A 22901-nucleotide genomic window follows, 5' to 3' on the forward strand; every position below is an offset into this window, starting at 1 on the left:
ATATTCAAGTCATTGAAAACCAACAGGTCCTTACAAAAAACATGCTGGGGTCAATAATACCAAACCTGCCAGATACGATACATAGTTACCGTTTTGCTAACAAATTATATGATCATGTTGGCTGACATCATCTGATTATTTAGGGTCAGACTAAGAAGGTGGACTTGACATCGATTGCCGTGGACTGTCCTAGAGGGGTCCGAGGTTCAAGCCCCTTGACACCGTGAGCTGTGTCATTTTCGCTTGTTCTTAAGTTTTGTTTGTCACCCACGGTTAACTTTTAACTAGATATGGCATAAAAAATGACTTTAGGCGTTAAAAACCTGGTAAGGGGTTAAGTAAAGATGATCTTAAAACAAATTCATAGCATTATTTTACAATGCTACAATATAAACTGCTCCTGTCGCGCAACCGCTGCTTTCAGCTGCTATCAGCTGCTATCAGGATGAGTCCTCGTCTCTATGAATACATAGAAATGGGGCTGGAAAAACATATACACATTTGGTTTTCATGGAATTAAATATACTCATGTAACCTCAAGCTTCCCGGGTCGAAAATTTAAAAGCAGAATGTGAGAAATGAACAGAAATTTCTAGTTAAGATTGCAAACTAATGAGCTAGCACCAACCACCCTGTGATACCACTTTGTACCTCAAGACGTGATAGTGAGTCAGCCTCAGTCCAACATGAGAGGAAATTATGGCTGGACGCTGGATAGGATCTGGAGAGAGACATGGTTGTACATTAAGGTTTTGCAGAGACACAAAAATGTAGTCACAACACAAAGAAATCACAGAGTTCATTGAGTATTTAATTCATTGATCCTTTACCTTTTTGAAAATCAAAACATAAAATTTATACAGATATTGGTGATTCAACGATCAGAGATATCAATGTACACCATTGCCAAATGATATATTTCACACCATAAATACTCAGAGCACAGAAGCAGGAAAACTGTTACCTGCCCCCGTCTGCAATTTATCATCAAGGGACCAATTCTGACACACTGATGTTCATATAAACACATACCCGCTTAGTTACCAAAAAAAAAAAACATAATAATGGGAGTCACACCCACTGATGGCCAACTCATCTGGTCAACGTGAAGCATGCTTTACCTTCACAGACAGATCTATGAAGAATGAAGTGGAGAAGATCCATAACTACGATTACAAATATTTTGGCAGGAGCACTGAGGGATAGTCTTTTTCTTTTTTTAATAAAAACACGGATGGCTCAGGTATGTCACAGACATGAGGATGATATAGAGCAGAAAGTGGTGACTCAGAGAAATATTGACAATATGATAATGAGGTAGTAGTCAGCAGGACGCTGCATACTTTATTTTCATGGTATTTCGGCAACCTACTGTTTTGACGCTGATATATTTACACACGTAGACACAGTTTGTTGATGTAAGACATGTTGTCTTTTACTTAACACAGTGTCATATTGCAAGGTACAAAGGAAAAGAATCAAAATTAGTATGATTCTTATGGCTGATCATCTTGGGCCACTACAAAATCCTATTTGTAAAGATTTCCTGCAAAAGGTTTCATTTACACTGCACTTTTATTTAAACAAGCACAAAAGTATGTCATCAGTAGAGCAAATCAAATATAGTAGTTTTGATACACAGGATACATTTTTTTCTGATTAGAGGGATTTAGAATATGTCACTTATAGCATACAAATTCTTCCAAATCTAAGTAAAAGCATGCTTTCAGCATGGTTTCAGTCAGAATTGGTCCCTGTTGTATTGCACAACAGTAAAACAACTCAAGTTATAATGTCACCCTCTACAGTGGAGCTTGTTAACTGGACAGCGGCGAGCTCAAGTTGGGGATAGGTGGGTGATGAAGAGGAGCAGGAGTGGGTAGTCATCTTCCACTATGTGCCCAATCAGGCTGCTGTATAAAAAGGCATGCCAGCCTCTGGATCAGTGCTAGCCATTGATATCACAAGCATGGCGGCAACTCTACCCTACTGCAATGTCAGGGATTCCTTTGATCACAGTATCATATTGTTGTGACAGTGCCACAATTTATCACATCACATAAAATCTTTCAGCAGTATAAGCATTCCCCTCTCACATGGAGACCAATGGCATGGCTCTGCTGGTCAGCGTAATGCACCTGTAGTTAAACAGGGGGAGAAGGGAGTGTGAGATCTTTCTCCCACCAGGGATCACACCTCGTACTGACACACTGTTGAGCTGCTCTTACCCTTTGGAGCATGTTGACACTTTGTTTCTTGCATAGCTATTCACATGTGCATGCCTGGACATCTCGAGTTGTCCTCACAGACGCCTGCCTCCCTGCCTCCCGGCCGGTGGAGAGGGTGCTACTCTGCACTGTCCACTGTGTCAACATGAGGTCAAAATGAAGTGTTTGACGTGTCTACTGTACTCCTGGTGAGGAGCTTACACAGACAACCACCGCCTGCTGGGTTAAAAATAAACCCAGTGTGAAGTGCCACCGCTCTGGCTCTGCACCTGCCATTTACCTCTGTTTGGTCGAAACCCTATAAATGCAGACATGGCTATTAAAAGACGGGAGGTGTCTAAAATGGCGAGAGCATATGCTGGCCACCTTGCTCCCTGTGTGTGTGGGATGACTCTTCCAAAGCTTAAAGGGGCCCAAAATAGAGCGGTTGACAAATGGGCCTCTGATTGTTTGAACATGGAATCTCCTGGACTTCTGCCACCCGGCATAAATCCTTTGATACGTCCACACCAAACCCGCTGATGATCTCTCACCAAGCTGGAATCAGGTCATCTATTTGCATGTCAAGAGGCAATTTCCACAATGACCAAATCTGGGGTTGCACCAACACGGAAGTTTAGGAACACTAGTGTGACACAGTGGTGGGACAGAGATAACACACAAGCATGGTCTTTTAGCGACAGCAGCATTGAAAAGCACACATATGATAAGTTAAGCCTGGCTCCCCAATGGCTCCCTTTATTGCTGAGTTACTACAGAATAAGACAACTGACTATTTGTACCTGCCTATGCTAGTTTGGTTAAACATGGGACCAGCAAGTCTTCCAGTCTGAGACAGATCCACAAAGATCACACGGCTTACTGCTCTGGAGAGGTATATCCAAGGACATTTAAACTGATAAGAGTTCACATTTAGGTAACAACTTTAGTTTGTTTTTTTTTTGTTTTGTTTTTTTTTCCCCAGGAGGAGAACAAGAGAAATTGGCCACCAAGTTCACCACACTTTGAACTGTACACTCAGTCTTCCAAATAATAAATATTTACATGTCCTGGTCAAGTCCAGGCAAAAAAACACAACTGTGAGACAAGTGAGTCTGTTTATGCTTGTTGACACCTCTGCTGTCTTCAGAAATTTTTTAGGAACTTTTAATTTTCTGAAAAAAAAAATCTTCATCTTGTTATCAAGATCTGGCAACTACTTATTCTGAAGATGCTGAGGGGCAGAGGGGTCCTTCTTCATTTACAACATGACCACCGACAATTAACAAAAAAACAAAAAATTTACTGTACATAGTATTTCTTATATATTTTAAATTAATCTGCATCATTTTATATTTATACTAATAACCAAGTTTTGCATTTGTTCTTTTTTAATTAGTGTCCTCGGGTTCCAGGAAGAGGTGGAGTGAGAGAGGTGGGTCTCTGTCCTGCGCTGTCAGAGGGTGTCTCCCTCTCCTGAGAACCTTCAGCCTTGGTTCAAGTCAATCTCTGTATGCAGTCCTCCACTGTTGCCATGGCCAATCAGCCACCCTGTGATCAGACCTTGGCCTCCAGCATCTCCAAGAAGAGTTTGTGCATGGGCACTTTGCCCTGCACCTTGATGCTGTAAAAGTGCTGCACAGCCTTAGTGGCCGTCTGCCTCAGCAGGGGCAGGGTCATGAGCAGTTTGCCAGCCCGTCGTGGGTCCTCCTGATGCTGGTTGCCCTCGTAGTCCTGCAGGGCCTCATGCAGAGCGTCCTGAAGCTTCTGGACCGCCTCCATGTCCTCTATGTGCATGGAGTCTGAAGGGATGAGAGCACAGACAGCTGCATGAAGATTGATGGACTTTCAAATTTGAAAAATAAAAAAAAGAACTATAGTTTGCACTTTGAGAAACAGGGTAATACAACGTGAATCACAGGGAATGGATTTTTCTAAAACAAAATTAAATCTTGTGATTGATCTTTACTGCTCTGTCAGTAGCAGAAAGAGGAACACGGTTATCAGTATAACTCACACACCCTGACAAGATAAAGAATAGATCATAAAAAAGAAACAAAACAAAACAAAAAAATAAAACATCTGTTTTATTTTCTTTATATATTTATCCTTTTGTGGACTGGGTGGGCTGTTCATATGGCCCTTGACCGGTGGGACTGAAAATCAATGTTATCCTCCCGTAACAATGGCATGAATTGCACCCAATCACTGCTGAGTGAGTACACATTAAACACCTCGCTGTTCCAGGGGACGGATTGTTTTCAAACAAAACAAAACAAAAGGAAAAAAAGGGGGCTCCATTAGAGAATTGGACACCATAAACAAGCGTGAGATGAATACAACACTTCCTTTCAATTAATTTCCTTCCTACTTCCCCTCAAAGGAGCTTCTAACCATCAATGTGGAGAAGAAAACAAACACAGATGGTCTTATTTTACAGCTACAGATAAAAAAATGGAGTATTTAAATTTAAGTCATGTACAGCATCTCTCCCTCTTCAGTCTGGCTTTCCTCCTGTAACGTTTTGTTCGACTTCACCAGTCCTACTGTACATCATGTTATCCCTTCTCACTCTCTGCCTATTTTTCAGCCTCTGTCTCCGTCTCTCTCTCAGGGACAGTCTGGGGTCACACTTTTCCTCACTGGTTAACTGGCATCTGGCACTCCGGAGGCAGCATGTCATTGGCTGCCTGACTCGTCTCACCTTGGCGGTGCATATTTTACCACACGGGACAATAAAAGGCAAAACAGATTTCAGGCTTCGCCCCAAATTCATTGACTGGAACAACTGTATTCCCAAGACCTTGAGACATTTCTCACCCTGACGGTTTTCAAATCCACAGTGGTAAAATGAAGTAGGTCGTTTTGTAAAGTGACTGTGGAAGGAGGGGGGAGTGGGGGGATGAGGAGAACAAAAGGCAAAAAATAAAATAAAAACCTCTCAGATGAGGATGTGGTGTGACATAATTATCTGTCGTTCTCTTCACAGAGGCTGCATTCACACCCTAACAAGCCTTCCAAATCAAAACAGTGTTTCGTCTGTTTTTCACACTCACGCACTGACACACATTTTAGCAATAAATTTGATTTGAACTGTGCTTTAATGGAATGTTTAGCAGCGGGGAGAAAATAAAAAAAGATGGAGACATCACAACAGATGGGAGGGAAAAGAGGGCAGGACACGACGAGCACGCAGCTTGCAGTCACCGGAGGAGGGGTAGACTAAAAAAAAAAAAATAAAAAAACAACTTTGAAGAAACAATTTCCTCGCAATCCATCAGTGAGCCCATGTCGATTCGATTGATAAACTGCTAATTACAAAATCAATCGCTATGAATTTTCACAGCTGTCAGACAGAGGGGCTCCCGGGAGAGTGATCTCCCAGAGACCTTGTTCTAACGTTCCGGACACCCTCCTCCTCCTCCTCCTCTCCCCCATCTCTCCTGTCTCCCTCACCCCACCTCCCTACCAAAGCCCTGTTGTCTGAAAGCAAAGTCCCACCATCAGCATTTTCATTTTTCAGTCCCGGACAAAACAAGGGAGAGCGGCCCGGTGACCCAGGCGTGCATTGATCAGAGTGGGACAGGTCCTGCCTTCTCAAAAGGCGCCTGTCAATAGCAGCGTGCTGTCTTCGCATTGGAACAAACAAGGCCTATCACTCCCTGATACTCATTCCATTCGACTTAACACATTTTATTGACAGCCCCTGTGCTCCTAATGAAATGCTAAATTTATCTCCCGTGGCTGCTGTGCCCTGCAGCTACTGTTATGGAGATGGAGAAAAAGAGGAGGGAGAGGGAGCGCCGGAGAAATACCACAACACAGAAGGTGTTCAATTAAAAAAAAAAAAAAAAAAAAAAAAAAAAGCTCACTCCTCCATCCCTCTTTCTCCTCCACACTGGCCTTATCTTCTCTCCATCTCTCCATCTCATGCTGCAAACTAAAGGTTACGCTGACAAACTCCTGAAAAACTAAGAAATGTCATTTCTGAAACTATGTTAGACAAAACCTAGTTTCTGAATATTACACTGTCTGCTATGCAATCCTCAGAGGTCCAGTAAAAAAAAAAGGAAGAGGAAAGCATGAGTACCATTTAAAGTCTGTACTGTACAGATATTTATTTATGTAAATAAATGTGGAAACCTTTATTGTTTTTAATACGTTTGTTTGGTTTTTATCTCAAATGTGCATGAAAGTTTTAGGGTAACAGAATATTTCTAATCTTAATAGTATATATTTTTGTTTTATACAAATGTGAAAATTGTAGCACAAAAATAAATTAAAACATGGAACAAAACAATTAAGAGTAAAATGAATACACTCACAATATTAGAAGTTGAAATTTAGATTTCAAGGCCATTAGATAAATAATTAAATATTAATATATAATTAAAAATAATTTAAATATTCAGCTATTAACAAATACTAAATGTTAACATCAAATTTAAAAAAATGTTGTATAGTATTTTATAATCATTTCATTAAATAATTTCTATGTTTTCTCATTTTTGTAGTCTTGATTAAAATAAAAAGTGCACGTGTCACGATGTGTGTTAACGTGCCCACCTGAGTTGGCGAGGGCGATGGCTTTGAGGGTCACAAACTCCTCCTTCTCCACTTTGAGCTTCTTGTATTTGCGGACCAGCTGCAGGATGGAGACGTAGAGGTCAAGCAGGCCTGTCAACCGTGAGTGCTCTTCATCCATGATGTAGTCCTCGGCGTACACCAACTCGTCTTCGTACGGCAACGAGCGGAACACAATGCTGAGGATGAGGATCTCCATCCAGGCACTCTGCAGTAGACTCATCTGATCTCCCAGAGAGAGAGTAGAAAAGCCTGCATGGGAAGAGAGGGAGACCACGTGAGGACAAGATCTAGGAGAGAAATAAATATTCATCCAACAAAAGATATAATTTACACTGATTCCAAGATGCAGTCACAAATAACAGAAGGTATTTCAAAGTAGAAAGAAAAGCAGATCTTGGAGCTGAACAGGAAAACAAACACGACCTGTCGAGCCTCAGTAGCTGGGAGTGCCGGCACATGTTAGTGATGGTGTTTAATTTTAAATGCACAGTGGAAGGTCCTCTTTGAAGCTGGTGTCAGAGCACTTGAGTGGGCTTTACTGTAAGTGAGGACAGTAAATCGGTGCAAAGGTCTTGGATACACAAAGCCATGTGGTTACCCCTTGTATCCTGTCACTCTTCTATTGGTGTGACGGGGATTAGCACCGAGACACATTCTCATTGGAGGGGTTGAGGACATGACATGCACCGTGTAACAGAAGGAGGGGAATGCACACACACACACACACACAGGACTACACAAACATGTGTCAGCCAGGAAAAACAGACACACATGTGCACATGCGGATCGTGACATCTATATGTATGCACATAAATCCATACACATAAAAGTACACACACTAAGGTCACATGGTTCAAGCCCAGCCCGAAGACCTGTTTAAACTGAAGGCCTCATTCTACAGCAGCAGCCGGGTGAGCTGAAGTTGACATTAGGCGAATCAAACTGCTCTCCTTTCCTCTAATATACCTCTACATATGCTCAGAATACACGTAAGATAAAACAAACTGCTAGATCCTTCAAAGATGAGGTGGGAGAAATTCAAACAAATGAAAAGGCCCAAAAGAGAGGAAGAGCTAACGAGAACAAGACAGCCAGATAGCCATCCTCTCCCTTCATACTACCCTTTAGCTGTCAATAAACTGCATGAACCCCCCCTTCACTCATTCCTCATCACCCCCACTCCCCAGATTCCTGCAGGCAACTCATCATGACAGCATATTAGGCTGTTCAGCTCCGCCCCGATTAATATGATTGCTTTTACAAGTTTAGCCGTTGTCACGCTACCTGCCATTGTGTGATTAAGGGGCGATAGATTACAGTATTGACCAAGGCACTCTCACTCAACATTTTCTCTTAAATATAAATGATCACACATAGGTGCAGCCTGATGTTTATCTCTTCCTGCCAGGACACACACACATTCATACAGCTGGAGAAGAATAGGAGACATAATGAGGAAGCGTGAGAGAAAAAGTGGAAAAAAGACAGCACGGAGAGAAAAAGAGAGAGAGCCAGGCAGAGTAGTACCCGAGTGTTCAATTTTCCTTATCGTGGTGATGACCACTGCAGGGGAAGAGCTGGAGGATACATTAATTAACAGATTGTGATCAGAATGTGAGGGCCTTCACATTTTGAAGGGGAATCAATAGTCGGTAGAATAGAGTGCTAACTGAAAGGTGCTGGTGCCCGGCTGGACCGGTCAGAGGTCTGAAGAGCCCAAATTAGACCCAACAAAGCAAACTGCCGAAAGCACTCAAAACACTTGACTATTATCAGCAGAGGCAATAAGCCATATTTTGTAAAGGCCTGTGCCATTACACATATCCAGACGGCATCTTAAAATCCTTTGTTGTGTTATTTCCTTGTCTGCATACATGGCCATTATGTTGGACAGAATTTGGACTGGCCAGAGAGAAATTGTCATGCAAGCGTGGACGTGGTCTTGATTGCCGCATCAGGTTGGCATCACAATCACAGGCGAGGCTTTGTGTAGCCTTTTAATGCCAAGGAAGACTGAAGCGGAACTAAAACGCTGCTCCCAATATGACAGCCCGTGTGAAGGCCTTGTTCAGGGCTTGTTGAAGTGGCTTTAGAGTTGTTCTGATACAACAGACACCTCTCAGCCATATGCACACATGCAGCCCAGCAGCCTACAATTACCTTTGACGCTAAAAGTCCTTGAATTTAATCCAGTGTTGTGAGATGGAGAGGTAGTGTTTTTCCCCTGCTCCATCCCCTCTCTTCAGGGCCTAAATTATCGCTCCAAATGGGATCTTGTGTCGTTCCCTCGCCTTTTTCCACTCAATTTAATCGAGTAATGAAGTGACTTCCCGACTCCGCAGGTCACATGGCGCTCCGGCCGCCGCACTCTGAAGGTGGCCCGGTTAAGTGCCGTCGGAGTGGGTGATTTCCTCTAATGAAATATCAATATTTACATCTTCATTTCCAGCCCACTGCCTTGGCGGGGTTTGACCAAACATGACACAATATTGACCAAATCAGAGGGGCCTGTCTGTGCGCTTGAAGGGCCTTTTCCACTCCACTGCTGAGTGCACTGCCTGGAAGTCTGCAGTGGATAGCCGACATAATAACAATGCAGTTCTTGACTTTTTCTTTGTTCACTTTGACTTAAACATGCCATAAAGGAAACTGTTTCAAAGAGATTTTGATTTTTAAAATCCCCTAGTGACATATTTTATCCTTACATGAGCTTACTGAAATTCCGATTCGTCTGGACAAAGGAACTAAATTAATACAGGTGACACAGAAACTACACATATTAAAAGTCCTCATGACCACCAACTTCATCAGTGCACCATCATTAATAACTCAATGTGTGAAAACAAGACCAACAGAAGCCAAAACCATCATCTCTCCCTTTATCTTCCCAAAAGCCCTCAGCTCTGAGCAGGAGGGGGCAGCCCAAACACACAGACGGCTGCTCCAAACCTCACGCAGAGATTAATCAGAGCACTGTTTCATCTGCCAGAGCACAGGACGGTCCAAAATGAAATGCTGGAGATTTCTGTTGAGCTGGAGTTCATATTCTATTAATTTATTATTGTTTCCCTCTCCCCGAGGGCCATTAGCGCGGGTAATAAAAAGAGATGTAATTACGAGGCACGGTGGCCCCCTCCAGCTGCAGCCCCCTCGTAACTCACCCTCAATCAGACAACAGAGCAGACAGAGGGAGGGAGGGAAAAGGGGAAAAAAAAGATGGCTAGAGAGCAGTAGAGAAATGGAGGATAAAAGAGAGGAGAAGATATGGGCCAGAGTGGAGGGAGATAAGAAAGAGAGAGAGAGCAAAAGGGGAACGAAGTATGAGGGAGAAGGAAGAGGGAGATAGAACGAGGAAAGAGAGTAATTCTGGCTGGACAGGGGCTGATCTATCATGGCCAGCTATCAGAAGGACAAGCAGGCCCTGAAGACTTCTGCCCAGCGGCAATCTCACCTCAGCCAAGTCAAGTGCTCTCTGGGCTCCAGTTGAAGTAAAACTGCCCCTAACAGGACCCCAGAGGTTCAGTGCGTTTTTTTAAACCTCAAAGTGGGCTGAATGATCATACTTCGATGTATTTTCAAACAGGAGTTCAAATGAGGAGGGAACAAAGGAAAAATGTATGTAGCTCTGAGTGTCTGATCTGGAAACATGACACACAACCAGTAAAGAAATTGTTTCATAATGGTGCACATGCTTGTGTGGACCTGTGTGTGTGTGTGTGCTACTTGCAGCTGCCGACTATGATTCTTCTTGAATTTACATGACAGCGTCAGGAGGATCCAATCAATAGCAGCTTGGTAATAAATTGCTGTGCTTGACGTAAATAATTTGACCTGAAATCCAGCCACATGTACAACACAAGCAGCTCAGCTTGCTACAAGCTTTCCCTGGACACTGATTTGATGACACAAAAGCTGCTTTTTATTATATTGAACAAAATCATGTCAATACAAACTAAATTGAGTTGGTGAGAAGGAGGCTGATGACTGAAAATTAATCACTCCAGTGCTCACTTTCAGGAGAGCCGGCTATCTAGCGTCTTTTTCGACGTGATAACCAGCCCATTATCCCATTGTGAGTGGCTGGGGAATGGGTGATTTGACCAGTAGCCTGTGAACGTTATGAGGTTGAAGAACGTTAAATACAGTAATCCCCTTGTTTTAATCTGCACCCTATGACCCCCTGACCCCAGCAGAAAAGTCTTTAGCCCTCCCCAGGGTCTTACTGGCCAATACTGACTTTACATATCTCTGTTTAGCCCCAAAGACCAAGAGGAATCAGGCTTTAATCATAGCCATAATTATACATAATTTATCTTCGCTGCCATCAAGTAACATTGCTTAATGAGGGATGGCGCTCTGCTGACGATCACTTAAAGGCACATCAGCAAAAAGATTTAAATTTTACACAGCTGCCACAGATTCATAACTTTCATAACTCAGGATTTTAAATAGATTTAGCTTTGTTATAAAAGTGCACACGTCTAATTGCAATGTTGGATGTACCTGCTCGTTGTGTCACAATAACCAAACAAACCCCTCCCCCAACCTGTCTGGCAGATGTCCCCTTCCTGGCCCTGAATTCTCCTGACTGCCTGTCTGCCTCCGATATATATACCCCCATCGAAATCTCTCTGCAGCTTTTCTGCCTTCCTCTCATTCTCCTGCCTGGTTTCAGGCCTCAACATCCACCTGATTGCTCAATCTATCTTTATCTCCTGTGTTGAAGCCTACGTCAGAGGGTAAATTGAATATACTAAGAGCTGTCTGTTGGTGTCTATATTTAATAAAGTGCACTGATGAGGTGCTGATTTATTGCCGGGCAGTATTCACACTCTATTACAAGGAGATTACACAGCTTGAGTGGGATCAGGCTGGCAACACAGTAAGTAGATTTCACAATTTAATGGCAAAGAGAAAACAGGAGCCCAGAGGGGGCTGAAGGAGGAGAGCGGGTGGGTGATTATGGTGGAGGGTTGAGCTGACACAAACACGACAACATACAAGAGGCGTGATCCCCTTTCAACATCGCTGCCTCCATGCTAACAACCCACACGCCAGGCAGTTGTCTGTCAAGTGCAGAGCTGATGAGCGGGAATCCAATAAAACTCAGATGATGAATATTCCCAAAACACCAGTGCTGAACGGAACAATGGAAACAAGCCTGATTCATTAGCTTTTTCTGAATCTATTAAAAAAAGTCAATTAGTGTTAGAAATTATTCTTTTTATTATAAAAATGTTGTGGAAAAATTCTAGCAGTTACATTCCTGAGAAAAAAAATGTTTTATTATGTAGGCCAGTAGCAGCAGCGGTGTGTCAGTGTTTGCTTGAGAATTCCCAGCTGAAAACACTCAGGCCTGGAAAGCTGTGATGGGAACCTGCCAACATCAAACAACCAGCACCTCTTGTATAAACAGCATGCATGGCAGTTTTAACATATGAATGCATGACATTCCCACTGTGGGTGGGATGGGACGTGGGGCAGCACAGGGCTGCAGGGGTCAAACTAGTATATGTTCAACCATTCCTGAGGAAGGCGGCAGGGTCAAGGTGATAAACAGGTTTTAGTGTGCTGAAGCTGTCAGTATACTGAGTTTCTCCCTAAACCTTTTGGACAGAGTAAAATGCAGCTTTACGTGATGGAGTGGGGCCAGAAGGGCTGGACAGTGGACTGCTATGTGTGTCAAAGGTTGTTAGCACCTTAGGAGCAACAAGCCATCTGTCAGCGTTCCCCTAACACTGCTCCTAATGACCCTGCACCCCTTTAGGCAACAGCCGTGTTACACTCTGCTTCATGGTGCTATTTGGAGCAGTGACACTAGTGTCCATAAGCTCTGCAGTGATTATCAATTAATCAAAGACAGACTGAGAATGAGGCCGATGGCAGACCTGTGAAAAAAGGATTTTGATGTGTGACACCAGCCTGGTCTGACTGAATAAACATGTTCTTATTTCAGCTAAAAGTGCAGAGAAACTCCATCACACCTAAAAAGCACTTCATGTGTGTAAACTGACCTCTTTCACGGCCAAGATAACAAAGCTGTCTGTGGACCCTGTGAGGCAAAGATATCATCTACACTAATGATACAGCTTTGTTATCCTCCAATCGCCCTCCAATTAAAACTCAATAGGACCACTCTTCTCCACATTATGCCACTTTTGAATGGTCGCTGAGAATAGGAGGAATTAAAAATCAATTGGGAGAAGGTAAGTGCCAATTTTCGTGACATTTAAATTGTTACATTTGGACTTTAGTTATTGGCCCATCTGTCAATGGCCTAATCAATGTGGTCTACTTCATAATGAACTGTTAATCTTTTTAATGCCATTGCCCAAGGCCACAAAAATCTATCAGAATACAATCAGCACTCCCCCCCCCTTTCCTTTCTTGTCCTGTAGTGGATGGAGGGCGAGAAATAAAGCAGGAGCTGAGCATGGTAGGCTGCCCTGGGGTACCGTTGGTGCATGGAGTGTTAGTGCATGGAGTCTCGCTCAACCAGTGAACCGTCTCTGATCAGGTTCAGCCATGTACAACTCAATTATGCAGCCATTTCATGGCCAGAGGACACCCACTGTCCTAATACAGACACCACCAAAGGGACAGACACAGACCAAGCACTCAGCGCAAATGGAGGTCTTTTTTTTTTCAAAACTGTATTTGAATCTAACAAGAATAGGTAATTTTACATTTGAGCAAGTGTGTGACACAAAAGGACAAGTGTGATTGTTTGCACAGATGCAGATCAGAATAATCTACTTAAATCTTGCAGGTAGTGCAGAGTGTTGAGTACAACCTTCCGGTTGCACGCTAAGCAAGCATACACTCGGGCTTACTGCCTCTGGTTTTGGGTTAAATGATCATTATGGACTCATTTGGAATGACAAGTCCTCTGCCACAACGTGTGTGGCAAATCCCATTAACATTATGAATCTATCCACTGTACAATACGTGTTAGTATAATCTGATTACCGGCGCTTCATCACCATGACACACAAAATCCCAGTTAGAGTGTACACATATTAAAATGATCATGCACTTCAGGATCTAAGAACTGTTACGTCTTATATCTAAGTGTAGTTTTTAAAGGTTTGATTTGTAATAAAGACTAAAAGAAGTGTACACTAGTTAGACACTCTTTTTTACTCTTTCTGGACGCACATATATGAACGATGCTTCCTTATCTGCAGAGTCAATACTCTGCTGTCAGCATGGAAATGTTTTTTTGTGCATGTCTGTGGCATCAGTGTAATTTTTGGGTCACAACGATGAGAGTGTGTTATCGGGTCAGCTGTGATCCAGTCCTGAGTAAGCTCCTTGGTTAAACTCTCAGTCTGCTGACCATGCATGGCCCGTGGGGAGTGATCCAAACAGTTTAGATGCGTAAGGGACCGGAGCTGAGGCCAGGGGCTGGGAGCATATCCATCTCTAATCTCCTTACTATCAGATCTGTACCTGATTAATACCCCTCCTTCTGAGAAGCACTCTAATACCTTTTCAGTACAAAATGCACCTGCCTGAGGTCAGTTGGAGTCCACTTCACAACACTAAAAATAAATAAAACCTCCGAATCTATTAATTTGTATGTAAATGTATCCCCTAATTTAACTGCTGAAAAACCAAAGAATGCCCAAAAGTATGTGTGTTTCTATGAGTGAGAGTGAGGCAGGCTGTGTGTGTGTGTGTATTTGCACGCTTGCGTCAGTGTGTGCTGCACATTTCCTGCATGCTGACAGCTATGATCCTGTCCAAGTTATGGTGATGAGAAGAAGAGGTTATGGAGTTGCCGCTGAGGGACACATTCATTTAGTTTGCTACCCCTCCATGTCTACAGCACCGTAATGTTATAAAGTTATGGGGGTCAAGCAAAAGATCAAGGAGAATCTGCCTCCGTTGCAAAAAATAAAATAAAATAAAGAAATAAAAAATAGCTGCTAAACAATGTGTTCTCTGTCAAAATCAGAAAACTCTTGAAGGAAGCAAAATCTGTGCTGACGTGAGGCAGTGTATCCTTAATTTAACAGCCTCTTATAACCTAACACCTCGTCTATCAGAACGTCTATGAGCCAAGGAAGAAACATGATTATGCCCATCAATAATTCAATGCGTGTGTGGGTGTGTGTGCTTGCACTTGTGTGCATTCATGTGTGTGTCTGTGCGTGATATGATGTCTTGTTTGATTGGGCAGGTCCCCAACTTTGCTCTAAATCTCCCTGGTGATTACAACATACATTGGCATCGGGTCTGTGTCCCCCTCTCCATTCAATGCAGGGATTTTAGATGCACTCTATTGATTTGTTTCCTGCACAGCTATGTCCATTTTGCACCCTCTCAATCCTCCACACACCCAGAGGCTGTATGAGCTGCTGTCATTAATTATCTACGTGTGGGCGCATGTTTATTTTTTTTTGTGTGTGAGACAGCGGACAAAGGAAAATGAAAGGCGAAAAAAAATACAGTAAAAAAGAAAAGAGGAGAATTTTTTCTCCCTTCTTACCTGGGATGTGTTTGGCCCAGCCAATGATGACCACCAGCTCGCGGTCAGCCAGGTCGCACAGCGTGGTTAGAGCCTTGATGTCGCTCTCCGGCATGGTGGGGTCAGGCATGGCATAGATCTTCTCTGGCTCAGCCACCAACAGGTGAGACACTATCTTTGTGACTGAGAATAGAGGAGGAAGGGAGGGGATGTCAAAGAAAAGCAGGGGTCAAAGGTCATATCTCGGCAAAGCTCACAGAGGTACAAAGATGCACAGCACAGATAAACATGATAAAAACAGTAGAATAGTGGTCTCCCTTTGACCGTTTCTCTTTTTTTATTAAGGAAAATAATAGAGAATGAATTCAAGTGAAATGTTTAAAGAAAATGTGTGAGCCACTAGTGTCCTCAAGCATTCAGGTGCTGTTTAATATCGGTCATCTGTTCAGAGACTTATCACAGTTCAGCTCTGACTGGAACAACACATGGCCTATATTTCCCTCCAATGAACTGTCCAAACATGGCAGAGACAGGAGAACATGAAGTCTGGCCTAGAATTTTGCCTCAGTTTTACCTGCTTGCTGGCCTGGCAGAGGAGGGGCGACGGAGGAGGGAGACAATGGGCTAGTGACGGAGCAGTACTCACGAGGCTTTTTGGTGGGAGGGGGGAGCGTCAAGCCCAGGTACGGGTTGTTTTCTGTGTCCAACCTCCGCTTGTATTTCTGTCTGCCCCCTCGCACACGGTCCAGACGAACCCCTGGGGTAAAAGAAGACAAGGGGACATGAGATGAAGAGAGTGTATTCTCTCTAAGATTGGAATTCAAGGGATATTTAATACAAGAAATTAACTAGGTCAACAAAGATACTGAAAAAAATCTCAATCTATCACACTGGAGGAATGATAGTCTGACATTTTATGTATTAGATCATGTGGTAAAGCAGCATTGTGAGCAGCTTCCAGCATGCATGTAAGCAATATGAAAGGACTGCATAAATGTGTGTCCAGTGTATGTGTGTGTGTGTGGATGTGTCAGAGGCGCGGCTCCCGTCCCATATGTGGTCCATGCCTGGCTGGTCTACTGTGACACAGCTGAGCCCAGAGCAGGTCTAAACATATGAATATTTAACGCAGGGTCAATGATCTCACAGACTGGCCCTCTAATTATTTAGCTTTTGGGGTGAGGCAGACTGAATACTAATTAGCTGCCAGCTACTTGCCTGTGTGCCTGTGTGTGTGTGTGTTAGCTCAGGTGTGCACTCTTCAATATCCAGAAACAGAAACTTTACCAGCCCTACAAGAGACACACATACAATGTACAAAGCATCCACTGTCATACTGCAGATAGATAACTAGGTATTGCTTTCTCATAAAAGACCCTTATTTCACCCCTCTTTCACAGGAGTAGCATTGAGGCCTTATCACCCCCAGCCACACCTAGGGGGCCAGGTTCCATACTGATACTGTAAATGTCAAGCCAGCCTCATCATAACATAAGTTATTTATTATCTCATTATTTGATAAGGATGCTTCCATTCGGATGTCTTTTCTATTCTATTAATTTTCCACATTGTTAACATATTTCATCTATGCTCTTCTATTCATTTGATACCACCAGGCAGGTATTTGGTTATTTAATGTAATTGTATCCAAACATTTATATCCTGCACCCCTATATTTGGAATAGCATGTCACTGCTACCGTCCGAGCCTGATATCTTAATCCTGTCAAGAGGGAGAATCCCTTCAATTTACCTAGTATGCATAATGCACCCCCCCCACAAACAAATTTAATACTAAAGGTTGGATGAGAAAAGGCTCAATGAAATGCTTGTGGTGGAGGAGGAGTTAATTTGTCAGCGTCCGGCGTCCTCTGAGCGAACAGCACCCGCAGTCAGAGCACTTCCTTGATGATTTCATCACTTTATAACAGCGAGGATGGTGTCAAACCTGGGCATTGTGTGGCCACTGCAAATGAGCCTAATACAATTTGCCCATCAGCAAGTGCTCTTGGAGAGGATGAGTTTGGATGTATCCCATGCACAGTGATTGGAGGTCGCTCAGTGAAAGAGGGGGGAAAGGAAATTTAGATGATGTCAGATAGAAGCGGTGGCCTTCATTTGACAAAAGGAGGTTTATGCAAAATATCTTCTTGATTTCACCACTTATCTTATGGCTCTACAGCCCCCACCTCAATGAATTTAAAAGGGGTGGGGGTCCAGCAAACTGTATTATCATGTAACTGTGGAATAGAGATTTCGTCTACTTATATAAATTATTTGATTCCCTAGAAACACAAATCTGATTAGGATTGTCTTTCAATTTCCTGACACTGACAACCTACTAACCTAATTACCCCCAATTCCCAGCAGAGCCTCATCCTTCCCAGCAGGAACCAGGGAATCATCTGATGGCAACTACCTGCACACACACACTGATACACAATTTCATTTCTATGTGCATCATATCAAGGCACTGATTTTGGTGGTGCTGATTAGTCTTCAAACATCTTCCATTTGATACTTGGGTTTAAGGGCTTAAAGACTTTCCACTTCAGCTGAGATGTTATTATTGTAGGCATGGAAAATTCCTCTCATTGTCAAACGTGATGTCACCACTTTCTACAGTTTCTTCCGGCTCTCTCCCGGTGAGCTCGGCCTCTGCCAGGTGGCTCTGCTTCTGCTCTCCATGTCCCTTTCTGCCAGTTGAGTCATGTGGCTGTGTCAGCCAGAATAAAGCCAGCGATGAAGGTAGATGGGTGCCTCTTTTAATTAAAACAGTCCTGGCCATAATTAACAGATGCTGACAGGAATTAAAGCTTGGCACTAACCTGTCTCATTTTACTGTCCAACAGGGCCAGACACAGGCAGAGAGGAAGAGAGAGTGATTAAGAGCAGCTAGACAGATTCATTCACTCATGCGATCCGGTGCTATAGCCAGGACTTTATAGGGGCCTTTGTAAGGTTCATGTGTCCCTTTGGTGGCACCCGACGCTTTAAGTGGTCTGACTCGGACTGGTCTGTTGTGCTCCCTCCAGAGTAAACAGTAGGTGTGTTATAAATGTGCAAAGAGACTTGAGTACTACCTCATCCAAAGTCATCTCACTGTTTTATGGTTTTACACAGTGCAGAGAGGGTAGCAGCGGGTGAGCTCGGGTATCATCTCTTCAAAGAGGGGTTCTCAGGGAGGGGGCTTTTGGCCAAGGCGGCTGGCATTTGTGCACGGATTAGCGCAGGCCTCGAGGTGGGGGCTGGGGCCAGCTGACCTAGGGCTCTTCTTTCTCTCCAAAAACAATAATAATCCCCTACCAAGCACACTCCTACAAAAGGGCCTGTCTTCACTCACTTTGTGTGGCCAGCCATGGTAGGGGCCCTTATTTTGGGTCCCTCACCTGTTCTGGGTGTCTCTCCCTGGGGAAAGTGTCAGGATGTCTGGGATGGTTGGCAATGCCAAGGGGGGCTTAGGCGGACCCTATTTTAGCTGGGAAAATCAGAAGGCCACATGGCAAGGCATGGTGAACCTTGCCTTTCAAGGAAGCCGCCCCGCTAAACTGCCGTCAGCACTATTTCAAAGGGCCCCTGTTGCCAGCTTTGCATGCTTGTAAGTGTGTTGCAGCATTTTTAATCACGAGTGGTGATGAGCGAGGGTAGCGGAAAAATTGTCACGCACTGCCCCCCCCACCCCCACCCCTTCCTCATCTGCTGACCCCAGAGGCTACCATACTGACACCCTCGTCACATACTCCATTTACAGGTTAGCTACAATATCCCTGGTGAGCTGACATCTCGCTCCTGCTGCTAATTGAAAAGACTAAATGGCACTTAAGTCACACTTGAGATTCTAAATTACAGTGGAAACATTTTACGTACAGAAACATCCATTTTTGACTTTTGCCATTAGTCCATATCGGAAGCAGATTGTCTTACTGGCACACACTTGATATTTAATATTTCTATACACGTGAGTGAAGTGTGGCTTGAGTATGATCTGTATGTTCTGTATGTGGATGCTGTGGCTTCTCTTTACATGCCAGTCTCTGAACAATGAGTGGTGTATTGTATATCAGTGCAGACACACTCTACTCCTTTGTTCAGCAAATGTTCACGACTATTACACTAAGACAGGGTACACACAACACTATTACAACGTGAAGACAATGGAACAAAAAGCTATTGTCTTTGGTCAATGCTGAAGATAAAAATATACACACTTGGTTGAGCATGTACTTCCAAGCATGTGGAGACATCTATGTGTGAGCGAGTGAGAGAGAAAGGAAGTGAGTGCAGAGAGCAACTGCCACTGAATGATGTCAATGTAATCTCTCAATACTATCTTGTCTTCTCTCTTGCTCTAAGCTCTGATCCGTTTCCATTGATCAGAGGAAAAACCTGTTGCCCCTGACATTTGATTCTTCTATTGATCACTTCCTCCTTTATACAGTCAAGGGAAAAGTACAGCGACTCAACACAGGGTTTAAGCAGGTCTCCTGTAATCGGACTGCTGATCTTCACAGACCATTTTCCTTAAACCTCTTACTGAACGTTCAGAGATAAAAGCGCAAACTCTGGCTTCTGTGGTCCACCATAAGATACCGATATCAAATGAACTCCAGAGTAGAAACAGAAATATCCAACCTTAATTTCCTCGAATACTCTCTTATATTGTTGTTTTTATATTGAGAGTCAGTACTTGGTCTGGTTCTTTGGGGGGCAGCACTGTACTTTGTTGGAGCTGTAAAGTTATAATTAGGTGATTTTTCCATGGACACACAATGTGACCTTTCTGCAGTAATGAAAGTAAGTGGCAACCTCAGTCACATGTGTGGTGGCCATCTCCACATCCTGAGACCGAGCATGGCGTTGAGCCGACAGCTTCATAGAGCTTACAGTGGACACCCACCACGTGTGTCTTTCTTTCCATTTAGTCTTGGTGACACTTTAAAATGCTGGGCCCCGAGATGGAGCTTAAGCAAAAATGCACTTCACATCTCCCTGCTGATCGTATGTTTAATACATTTTATTGTGACAAGAATCAGTCATTGGAAGGGGATCTATGATAACACCTGCACAAGCCCTTAATCAGACTATGACAATAGCTGCAGTGTGGTGATGACAGCCACTATGTAAAAGAGGAGAGCCACTCTTATTCTGGGAATGTGCTGAACACACAGAAGAGTGCATTAGAACCTCAGGCTTAGCCAGAGTCTGCATATTTGAGTTTTACACTCTTTTTACTCTGACCTGACACTGGTCATTCATTTATAGCCACGGCTACATATTTTTGTAGTCTCTTATTCTCCAAGATGATATATTGGCATAAATTTTTCATCAGATAGTAATGCGATTACTCTGTCTTTCTGGCACTGAGGCTTTATCTGGCTGCATGCAGTCCAGGGGATTCTGTTACTGTGTGGGGATCCATGCGAGCTATGACTCTGGCTTCAGGTGGCGACTGTATGCATCTATAAATCCCACGCTCCAATGGGAGAATAATGTGAGGGATAAAGGTGAAATATATATGTATTTCAAAGCGCTTGACGGAGAATTTAAAAGTCAAAGTGTTTGCAGAATTTCACTTATCAGAGCTTTTATCTAGCAGAGTATTTATGCCACTGAGGGGCGGTCAGACTTTGCTCAACATATCTGAGTGACATCAGCACTTGAGGAAAACAAAATAAAAACACCATTATTCATAAGACTTTTTTTCTTTTTTGAGTAACCAACAAGTGAGAAAGAGACAGCAAGGCAGGTGAGAATGTATTCCCACATGCAATGGGGAGCTGATAGGTGCCTCCCTTGGAAGTGCAGCCAAGGCTTGGGGGTCTCAGGGGGCTCAGTCAGTGACAATAGGGAGGGGGAGAGAAACCCAGCCAGACAAATCCATCGGAAGCATGTTTAATTGTCACTGAATTCCCTGCTGGCGTGACTTTAAAAAACCATCCACAGGAAGAGAGCTGAGATGTTCGGAAAACATTTAGTGGATCAATATGCCGGGGAGAGCTGAGACCGTGGCAAGTGTGTGCTCAGGGACCCAGCCTGAGCCTTTCCAAGTGGAATACTGTTACATTTCTATTACTCAGACGGCGGGACCAACCTATTCAGCATATTTCTGTCCCCAGCTCAACTGCACATTATTTACTGCTGTGTTAGTAGGGGGAGGACAGGGGGCTGGGAACTGTTGTGTTGGCTCACTTAGTTGTAGGCATTGCTGGTACAAGAAAAATACTGTGAGTGTCATTGCCAGAGCTATGTGGGACTTAACAAAACAAGCGTGTGACGCTGAAGTGTTCCATTGATCGGATACACAGGGGTTTTGTTTGTTCTGTAAATGTGTTTTATATGCCGATATCTGTGTGCTGTATGTGTATGTGTGGGTGTAAGAATAATAAAAATGTTCTTACTCTTCTTACCTTCTTTGAGCATCCCCACTTTGAGGCATTTCATGAAGCGACAAGCCTGACATGATTTGCGTCTCCGTTTTGTGATCTCACATTCATTTGTGGCAGGACAGCTGTATTCTATGTTACCTGAGGAGAAGAATAAAAACGACAGGTTAGGACCAACAAAATGCCATCATTTTCAAAAGCGCTTGTGACCAGCACACGCTACTACCGTGAAAATAATATTAAATATCTATCATTTTCATGCAAGCATGAGCCCTTGTTCATTCTATGTACTCATGTACACCTTCTAGTATCTTCCAGCTCTGGGGTACAAGGGGAGAGGAGGAGGTAAAGGGTAAAGGGCAGGGGTAGAGGGTGGGGTTTGGAGGGGAAGCCACAATAGTCCTTCAGGACCGTTCAGTGGATGCCACTCTGGTCCAACACTAAATTGGCCTCATTAATTCTGTGCGTGTCCGCTCCGGGCCCCGGGTGCAGCCTGTGTCCCACTGCGCTCAGAGGGTCCTGCCACTGCTTCAATAGCTGGCTAGAGAGCCAGACACACTGCCTCTGACCACTTTACATAATACTCCTGCAGACCCAAACCTGTTGTTACCACTGTTGCTATTGTTGACTATTTACATAGTGTACAGGCAAGACCCTTATGCATTATTCAACTGCAGCGTCTGATTCCAGGATGGAGCAATGAAAAAAGAGTTTCATTGCTGCACAATAAAAGAGCCGGTTCTGCTCTACTCTAGCATTAACAATAGAAAGGGCAGGATATGTGAGGCAATTCCTCTGCGACTGCCTGATTCCCTACATTTTCACTGTATTCGGGGGTTTTCAATAAAGGGTTGCAGTGTAATGGTTGCTCAAAGCCTGGGAATACGAATTATCCTCATCTTGAGTGGGCTTTTATCTTTAAAGCTTTTGACATTGATATTTTTCTAAACTTTTCTTTAACATTGTGTTGATGTCTTTTTTTAGTTGAAATGGTTGAATGATGTTAAATCTAACTGAATAACTGTAATCCATAATACATATGTTTCGGCTCATACATTAAAATATATTTAAATAATCAACAGTGAACATGCTTTCAACATTCACTCAGACACATTAAGATTGCATCCCAACATCCTGTAGCTGCTCCGCAGCTCTGACCCTCACCACACACTTCCGTACAGAAAGCTGTGTAATATTCCACTGGCGTTCCTCCACTAGCCCTCCAACAGCCTTTGACAACTTATGCAATTAT

General features: G+C 43.4%; 1 protein-coding gene across 14 annotated transcripts in view; it reads right to left on the reverse strand.

Moving 5' to 3' along the window:
• Positions 1-1172: 1172 nt before the first annotated feature.
• The window catches only part of esrrb (estrogen-related receptor beta), a 42098-nt gene continuing 20369 nt past the window's right edge, over positions 1173-22901 (reverse strand). For 7 of the 14 annotated variants that reach the window (XM_028395699.1, XM_028395696.1, XM_028395697.1 and 4 more), the window contains 5 exons: positions 21674-21790; positions 15842-16024; positions 15289-15450; positions 6774-7043; positions 1173-4009 (listed from right to left, as the gene is read on the reverse strand). In XM_028395699.1, coding sequence (XP_028251500.1) covers positions 3765-4009; positions 6774-7043; positions 15289-15450; positions 15842-16024; positions 21674-21790 — 977 coding nt within the window. In that variant the 3' untranslated portion in view covers positions 1173-3764. Of the gene's footprint in view, positions 4010-6773; positions 7044-15288; positions 15451-15841; positions 16025-21664; positions 21791-22901 lie in introns of all 14 variants that reach the window. The other 7 variants (XM_028395695.1, XM_028395691.1, XM_028395692.1 and 4 more) reach the window with 3 other exon arrangements.

The sequence above is a fragment of the Parambassis ranga genome, chromosome 22 (genome assembly GCF_900634625.1).
Source record: "Parambassis ranga chromosome 22, fParRan2.1, whole genome shotgun sequence".
In the NCBI taxonomy this organism is placed as follows: domain Eukaryota; kingdom Metazoa; phylum Chordata; class Actinopteri; family Ambassidae; genus Parambassis; species Parambassis ranga.